Source organism: Tamandua tetradactyla, chromosome 13 (assembly GCF_023851605.1).
Source record: "Tamandua tetradactyla isolate mTamTet1 chromosome 13, mTamTet1.pri, whole genome shotgun sequence".
Lineage (NCBI taxonomy): Eukaryota > Metazoa > Chordata > Mammalia > Pilosa > Myrmecophagidae > Tamandua > Tamandua tetradactyla.
The window spans coordinates 94,758,375-94,767,045 of NC_135339.1; the positions used below are offsets into that span (position 1 = coordinate 94,758,375).

The 8,671-nt window shown below is 59.8% G+C and overlaps 1 protein-coding gene across 1 annotated transcript in view; it reads left to right on the plus strand.

Moving 5' to 3' along the window:
- The window catches only part of JAKMIP3 (Janus kinase and microtubule interacting protein 3), a 166,285-nt gene extending 164,943 nt beyond the window's left edge, over nucleotides 1-1,342 (plus strand). Inside the window, exons 25-26 of the mRNA XM_077126428.1 lie at nucleotides 257-298; nucleotides 714-1,342. Of these exons, the coding sequence (XP_076982543.1) occupies nucleotides 257-298; nucleotides 714-902 (231 nt within the window). The 3' untranslated portion in view covers nucleotides 903-1,342. The remainder of the gene's footprint in view (nucleotides 1-256; nucleotides 299-713) is intronic.
- The last annotated feature ends 7,329 nt before the right edge of the window (nucleotides 1,343-8,671 follow it).

Sequence of the window (8,671 nt, forward strand, 5' to 3'; positions counted from 1 at the left end):
TGCTCGCCTCCCAGCTCCCCGTGATGCAGGTCCCCACGGCGGCGGCCGTCTGGGCCGCGCGTCCTTCTGGCCCATCCATACACTGCCCTCCACGACTCTTGTCCCTCCGCCCCCCACCAGCAGCGTGTCTTATGTCTGTGATCCTCAGGCTTTTCTCACGAGAAACACACCAATTCTCTTTCTCTCTCTTCCCTTCCATTTGTCCTCCCCCCCTTTCCTTTTCAGTTTTTATTTTTGTTTTTATTTTTCTCCTTAGCTTTCATCCTTTGGTCATAGCTGGTCTTGGCGCCTCGACACGGTGAGCATCTCCGGGGCCGGGTTTGGGAGCCACCTGGGCTTCAGACACGGGGCGCTTGGAAGTGGCTTCCAAAGCGGGTGTCCAGAGCTGACCGGCCCCTTGGGGACTAGAAGTTCCCACCTTGAGGGCAGACACTCGGGCGAGTTTCCTGTGATCAGGGGCAGCGAGGTGGGTGGAGCCCCCACGGCGGGTGGAGCCCCCACGGCGGGTGGAGCCCCCACGGCTGCCCATCCCAGGGCGGCAGGTGCCATCGGCACAGTTGCTCTAGCACAGGGGCTGCCTGAGGCCGCCGGCCGCCTCCGGCCAAGTGCGGGGCCACTGGACGTGGCTGCAGGCCTGAGCCCACTCCCCGGTCAGGGCGCCGGCCCCCGCACCCAGCCCCCGGCTGACCCCCGCCCCGTCTCGCTCCTTCCAGCCCCCGGAGGCGCCGGACCCCATCCCTCCTGTCGGACCCACAAGCCAAGGCCACCCAGGGGGAGAAGTGGGTCTCGCGCCCGGGCCCCAGGCTCCCCACAAGATTTGGTCTCTGTGGGCATCGCCTACTCCCGGGGAGAGAGGGGGGCCGTGGGGGGGGCGCCGGCCCGTTTTGAGGAGTCGGGGCTAGAACCGGCCAGAGCCAAGCCGCGTCCCTCCTGGCACACTGCCCCGGAGGAGGCCGACCCCCGTCCCTGCCGAGCAGGGGCAGCTGCTTCTGTAAGGAGCATGTCCTGTGTCCCGTGCCCGCGTCGCTCGGGCCCCCCTCACCGTGACCCGCGTCTCCAGAGCTCTCGGGGAGCACACAGGCTCGTCCACTAGCGAAACCAAGTGCACCCCGGCACGACCCAGGGGGCTGTCCCGGGGCACCACAGCTGCCCACTGTCCCGAGCACTCTCTGTGGAAGCAGGAAGGATTCAGCCCGTCGTCACTGCAGCCGCGGTGGCCTCCCCGTGCCCTGGGCACTCAGCCCTCACCTGCCCCCCCCCACGAAGGCTGGAGCCCCTGTGCGGACCCTGTCCCTGCACTGCCCGGCTTGGGGAGGCCCTGAGGGGACACGGGGACGGAGGCAGCTGGAAGGGAGCCTTCTGGGAAACAGGGGGCCCTGCCACGTCCCACGACAGTGCACAGGGATCCTGGAGGCCCCACATGGCCCAGCCGGGAGCCCCTCGGCTGTAGACCGGCCAAGGGTGGCCGCAGCTCGCTCGGCCCCGGCCCGGCCGTTTGTATTGGGAGCAGCCCCCGGGGGAGACGCCCGATGCCGCTGCGGACACAAGAAGGAAGCCGGGTGCGGGGCTCACAGGTAAGGCGGGGTCTCGCCCTCCGTCTACCCCCCACTCCGGCCCGCTGGCCGCCTGCTCACCCCCTCTGGACCCCGGCCTCTGCCCCTTTGGGGTCCATGCATGGTACTCTGCCCCTTCTCTCGGGGTGCCCACCCCCTGTGTGCCTCCTCCCCCTCCCACACCCCACAGGCCAGCCGAGGCCCCTGTGGGTGTCCCATGGGGGTGCAGATGGCTGCGGGGACAGCCCCAGGTCTGCTCCAGGAGGTGAAAACTGTCCAAAGGCGCCGCCCAGCAATACGGCCCCAGCTCCAGCAGAGACGTCTCCTGGTCTACCCATCCCTTCCTCTTGCTGAATCCCCAAAAACTCCCCCCAAAGGAAAACTTCCTGGCTTACTTTGTGGAGCAGTTTGTCTCCCGCTCCCCATCTTCAGGCCCCTGCCCCTCCCCTCCGCTCCCTCCCCTGCCAGGGCTGGGACTCCTCCGCACAAAGGCTCCTCCGGGCTGGGAGAGGAGGCCATCAAAGATTGTGGCCTGGACCTCCCCTCCCGCTGCACAGATGACCCGCGCAGACGCGGCTTCCTGTCTGGGGTAAACCCCAGTTCAAGCCCAGGCGAAGGGCCACCCCCAGGCCACGCTGTGGAGGGGAAAGAGGACAGGGCCTTGCCCCAGGGGTCTGTTTGGGAGGTGACAGGGCCCTGTGGGGGGAGCCCAGAGTGGTTGAAGACCTGGAGACCACGCCCGCAAGCATGGGGGAGGGGTGCCAGGTGAGGTTCTCCAGCCCGCTGCTAAGCCCAGAACTTGTGGGGAGGGGTTTGACGTGGGGTGGGGTCTTAAATGCCCCCACCCACTCAGCACAGGCTCCCAGCACATGGCGGGGTGGCTGGCGGGCTGAGAGGGGGCGGCTCTCCCGGTGAGCTCCCCGCTGCCTGCCGGAGCCTGAGGTGCACGGGGGTCAGTTTGGGGGACCGTGAGGGACCATTGTTGGCGTTGGGGCCCTGGGGGCGGGGGCGGTGGGGCGACCTTAAGGGCTTGTCCCAGAGCTGAGGGCATCCCACCCAGCCCCTCCCCCGTGTGCCTGGCCCCCCCGAGCTCAGAGTTGCCTTTCGGGGTACCCCTGCCACCGGCCCCGGAGCTGCGTCATGCTTTACTTAGAGAAAATCAGAATCACACTCCTGATCACCGGACGAGGATGGGGTACCTCCTTCCAGCTGCGTTTCCGGGGTGCTGGGGCCCAGGCACCCAGAGGCTCCGCGGTGTGGGAGTCGCCCTTGTCAGGGGCACGGGGACTCAGGGGCGAGGGGAAAGTTGGGGGCACGTCAGGGCAGAGGGGACGCAGCGCCCAGCCTAGTAGAAAAAAGACTTCAGCGTGGGCACCAGGAGGCCGTGAACTCCGACACCCGCAGAGGTGGGGTCACCGTGGCCTGGGGGGCCCCGCGGGGTGGGGCGCCGGCCCCTCCGAATGCGCAGGGGGAGCCAGGCTCCAAGGTGCCCCTGTAAGGCAGTGGCCAGGCTTGGGGCTCACCTGACCCCTCTCAGGGGCTCTCGCCCCCACCTGCCCATTGGGCCCTGATTGTAGCTCCCAGGGTGGGCTTATGGGGTGTCAGGAACAGCCGGGGGTTCTCTGGGGCTCTGCTCCCCCTCTCAGTCCCTGAGGGAGACCGTGGGCCCTTCTCCCTGCCCTGGCCAGGTCCAGGGCAGGTAGCTTTCCCCAGGTAGGCACGTGTCCAGGTAGGCTCATGTCCAGGTGAGGCACGTGTCCAGGTGAGGCACGTCCCCATGTAGGCATATCCCCAGGTAAGCACGTGTCCAGGTAGGCTCATGTCCAGGTGAGGCACATTTCGCAAGCAGCTCCCTTAAGGTCTGCTTTGGCATGGTCGAACCCCACATTTGGTGCTTCCTAACCATCTTCTCTCACCCAGGTGAGCTTATTTTTAAACTTCTTATTTTGAAAAAATTTTAGACTTACTGAAAAGTTGTAAAAAATGGTTTAGAGAATTCCCATCTACCCCTAACTCAGCTTCCGCTGATGTCGACATCTGACACATGCATGAACAGCTTCCAAAACTAGGAAATTCACGTTGCTGTGATGCATTAACCGAGCTGCAGCCCTGGGTCAGATTTCAGGAGGCTGAGCAGGGGAGTACGCTGTCCCTGGTGGATCCCCATCCAGCACCCGTGCCGCCCCCAGTCCTCTCGGCCCTGCCACCCCCTGCAGCCTGCGACAGTCTCTTGATTTTTCCTGGTCGTTCACAGCCTGACAGTTCTGAAAAGAAGTGGTCAGTTGTTTTGTAACTGACCTGCCTGACGCTTTCTCATGGTTAGAAGGCGCTTCTGTGCTTTGGGCGGGGGTGCCACAGAAGGGGTGCCACGCCAGGTGTGCGCGTGAGGGGCTCTGCCGGGCCCGCGTGGGAAAGCTCCCCTTTGTGTTTACACGTGGAGCGGGACAGACGCTTGGAGAGCACGCAGGTCCCGTGTGCACACATGTGACATTGGCCCTGATTGCTGTGTCCATCCCTCTCTTGCTCATCTGCTCTGTCTCCCCTCCTCATCCATCTATTATTATTAAGCCATGATTTCATAATGATACTCCAATCTCCACCTGATACAGGCTCATTCTAGCCTTCACCCTTTCCTTGTTTGTAACCTCTTCTGACCGTGGGAACTTGGCTCCCACGTGCACCTTTGCTTACTGGCTTGTTCGCCCCGGAGCACACTCACAGTGGTTTCGGGGCCGCTAGCCCACGCCCCGCGGGAACCAAACTCACTAAGCAGCGTACAGCGTCTGCCGGCAGTTCTCCTGTCCTTGACCTCTCGGTATCCAATCAAAACCCTGTTTTCCGACCCGATTTAGGTTGTTTTGTCCCATAGCCTTGGCTGCGTTACTCATCTGCAAGACGGTCGGGTGCCCTCACTGCGGCTCCCGTCCCGCTGTGGGGCCTCACCCACCCCGTGGGGGCGTGTCGCACGCAGTGGGCGCGGAGCGGCCGCGGGGTCCCCGGTTTGGCCGAGCAGGTGGGCGGGGCCAGTGCTGGGTCCTCTCGGTCGCCCCGTCTCAACCCTACGGCCCGCGGCCCGGATTCCTTTTCCGCCCTCATGGCTTTGCCATGAATGGAACGGTACGGGCGAGCCTGGGGGCCCGGCTTCTTCCCCTCTGCACAACACACTTGCGGCCCCTCCACGTCGCCATGGGGTGGGACGGGGGCTCGGCCCTGTGCGTGAGGACGGCCGGGCGCCTCGTGCTGCGGGAGTGTCCGTTTCCGCCGTTCTCGGGTGGATGCTTGGACTGTTTGCTGCCCTAGGGTAAGTGTGTGTTCGATGTTACAAGGCGCCGTGTGCCAAGTCCTTTCCCCACTTTGCACTCCCAGCAGCACGCGAGCGTGCCCCCACCCCACACACTGCCCGTGCCCGGCCTTTGGTTGCGAGTGTTCTGCCCACCGTCCCAGGGCTGTACCGTGTCATATCTGGGTTTTAGTCGGCGGCAGTCTGGGGACTAGTGACGCTGGGCACCTTCTTACGTGCTGATGTGCTGCCAGGTGTTTTGGAGAGGAGGTTTCTTCCAAATCTTTTACCCATCTTTGGAATGGATCATTTGTTTCTTATCATTGAGTTTTAAGAGATCTTGATGTGTTCTGGGTGCAAGTCTCTCATCAGATGCAGGATCTGAAGATATTTTCTCCTACTCTCTGTCTTGTCTTTTCACTCTCTTAGATGTGTCTTTTAAAAAGCAGAAGTTCTTTTTTGATGGAGACCAATTTATCAGCATGGGTTGTGCTTTTGGTGTTGGAGCTGAGAAGTCTTTGCTTAGCTTAAGGTCGTGAGTGTTTCCTCTCGTGCCTCCTGGGCTTTTGTGGTTTGTGCTCACGTTACAGCTGTGGCTCACCGTGAGCCTGGGGGACGGGGCTGGCCCAGCTGGGCAGATGGACCGTCAGGGGGCCAGGTTTACCGCCTCTCACGCCGCTTCCCTCGCCGACGCCCACCCCCTGCTGCGCCGCACCCAGCGCCCAGTCTTGGCGGCTGTGCCGTGGGTGCTGGCAGCCAGGGCTCCGGGGCTCACACTCAGAAAGTACCCACGCCGCGGGCCTGTGGGCGCCGGGTGCCCATGGAGGAGGGATCTTCCTTCTCTCCAATATCGATGACGTTCCCCTCAGAACCCAATGAAATGGCTTCCTACTGAGCCTATGTATGCTGCTAAAAGAGCATTGGAACAGAGGTGAGGGGTTTCTGCTCCCTGAACCAAAGGCTCACCCGAGTGTGAGCTGCCAGCTCTTGGAGGCCATTTATGTCAGGCAGTGGCTGAGCACAGAGAAAATCACCCTTGAGCGCAGACCTGGGACCCCAGCTAGTAGGAGCAGGAGAGGCTGGCAGGGGTGGGGTCCCCCAGATGCTGTGCCAGATGTGGGCCCTGCCCGGGGTCCCCTGTCCTGCCCAGAGCCCCTGCCTGATGCCCCCCTGTCCTGCCCAGTGCCTCCTGCCCTACCCAGTGTACCCTGCCCTTCCCAGTGCCCCCTGTCCTGCCCAGTGCCCCTGCTCTGCCTGGTACCTCCTGCCCTGCCCAGTGCCCACTGCCCTGACCAGAGCCCCCTGCCCTGACCAGCACCTCCTGCCCTGCCTGATACCTTCTGCCCTGCCTGGTGCCCCCTGCCCTGCCCGGTGCCCCCTGTCCTGCCTGGTACCTCCTGTCTTGCCCGGTGCCCCCTGTCCTGCCCGATACCTTCTGCCCTGCCCAGTGCCCCCTGCCCTGCCCGGTGCCCCCTGTCCTGCCTGGTACCTCCTGCCCTGCCCAATGCCCCCTGCCCTGCCTAGTACCTCCTGCCTTGCCCTGTGCCCCCTATCCTGCCTGGTACCTTCTGCCCTGCCCAGTGCCCCCTGCCCTGCCCGGTGTCCCCTGTCCTGCCTGGTACCTCTTGCCCTGCCTCGTACCTCCTGCCCTGCCCAGCTGCCTGGTCACAGCGGCTTTGTTGGCCTCCATGCCAGCCTCGGGGGCTGTGAGTGGACGTGTGGCCTGTCACATCCCAGCATTTCACTGTCCTCGCCGCCTGTGATTCCTCGTCGCCTGGAGCCTTGGCCGCCACGTTGCATCTGCGTTCAGAGTCGACGACCCGAAGCTGCCTCTGGGTCGCGTGGGAGACATGCATGTCCCCGCAGAGCGGTGCCCTGTTGTTGCCAATCGCAGGAGTTTCCTTCCTCCTGCGCTCCTGGGTCTCAGCTGCACGGATGCAGCCATGCTAACGCCGCCTGGGGCATCTCTGCCTCAGCCTGCGCGCGGCCCCTCGGTCACTTGCGCTGTCATTTCTGGGATGTCGGTGCCGCCGGCAGCCACGACCAGCCCCGCCGTGTGGTCGTCCCCTTGCCCACCCCCACCCCAAGGGAGACGCCACCCTGAGCCCCTGCAAGTGGCTCCCTCTGCACACGGCACACACAGGATGGCCCTAAATAAACAACTGTTGTGGTTGCTGTGATCTTATTTCAACAGGTTCCATCGGTGTGTCTTTTAGCTGCGTGGTTCCACTCGATGCCATCGGGCCGAGATGTCCCACGCCATGGCATCGTCGCAGGCCACTGTGGGTCGTGGTCTTGTGGACTGCCCCTTCCCCGCAGATGGACATTTGGGCTGTTTCCGGATGTGTGTGTGTGTGTGTGTGTGTGTGTGTGTGTGTGTGTGTGTGTGTGTGTGCATGGTGCGTCTGGAACATTCTTTTTCCTTTTTTTCAATATTTTTATTGAGAAATCTTCATACACATATGCCACCGCCCCTTCCATTCCTCAGTCATTGCACCTGTGGCCGCCTCCACCCACTGTGGATTGTGCACACTCCCGCCACAGACGCCGGTGCACACGTGTCTGCTAAGGCCACACTCTCAGCTCCTCCGGCGTGCACAGAACAGCGGGTATCAGTAGCCCATGGCAGCCCCACCCCCGGCCCCCTGTGGAGCCCCCACACTGCCCTCCGAGAGGCTGCGCCTCTCAGTGTCCCTATCAGCAGTGAATAGGTGCATCTCCTTCTCCACATTTCCTCTAACTCTTGGTTCTCTGCTTAGTTTTAAGGAGTTTTATTTGCACATCATACAATCCAACCTAAGAAAATAGCCATGCATTTGCCACCATAATCTGTATGAAGACATTTCCTTTTCTTCTGCAACAAATGCATACCCCTCCTTCATATCCCCCACTTGTTGACATTTAGGGTTTTTTTTGTTTTTCTTTTTTTTTGCATGGGCAGGTTTTGGGAAACGAAGACGTTTAGTTTTTTTTTTTTATTAATTAACGGAAAAAAAGAAATTAACCCAACATTTAGAAATCATACCATTCTACATATGCAATCAGTAATTCTTAACATCATCACATAGATGCATGATCATCGTTTCTTAGTACATTTGCATTGGTTTAGAAGAACTAGCAACACAACAGAAAAAGATATAGAATGTTAATATAGAGAAAAAAATAAAAGTAATAATCATAGTTAAAAAAAAAAACCTATAGCTCAGATGCAGCTTCATTCAGTGTTTTAACATAATTACAATACAATTAGGTATTATTGTGCTGTCCATTTTTGAGTTTTTGTATCTAGTCCTGTTGCACAGTCTGTATCCCTTCAGCTCCAATTGCCCATTATCTTACCCTGTTTCTAACTCCTGCTGGTCTCTGTCACCAATGACATATTCCAAGTTTATTCTCGAATGTCCGTTCACATCAGTGGGACCATACAGTATTTGTCCTTTAGTTTTTGGCTAGACTCACTCAGCATAATGTTCTCTAGGTCCATCCATGTTATTACATGCTTCATAAGTTTATCCTGTCTTAAAGCTGCATAATATTCCATCGTATGTATATACCACAGTTTGTTTAGCCACTCGTCTGTTGATGGACATTTTGGCTGTTTCCATCTCTTTGCAATTGTAAATAACGCTGCTATAAACATTGGTGGCAAATGTCCGTTTGTGTCTTTGCCCTTAAGTCTTTTGAGTAGATACCTAGCAATGGTATTGCTGGGTCGTATGGCAATTCTATATTCAGTTTTTTGAGGAACCGCCAAACTGCCTTCCACAGTGGTTGCACCATTTGACATTCCCACCAACAGTGGATAAGTGTGCCTTTCTCCACATCCTCTCCAGCACTT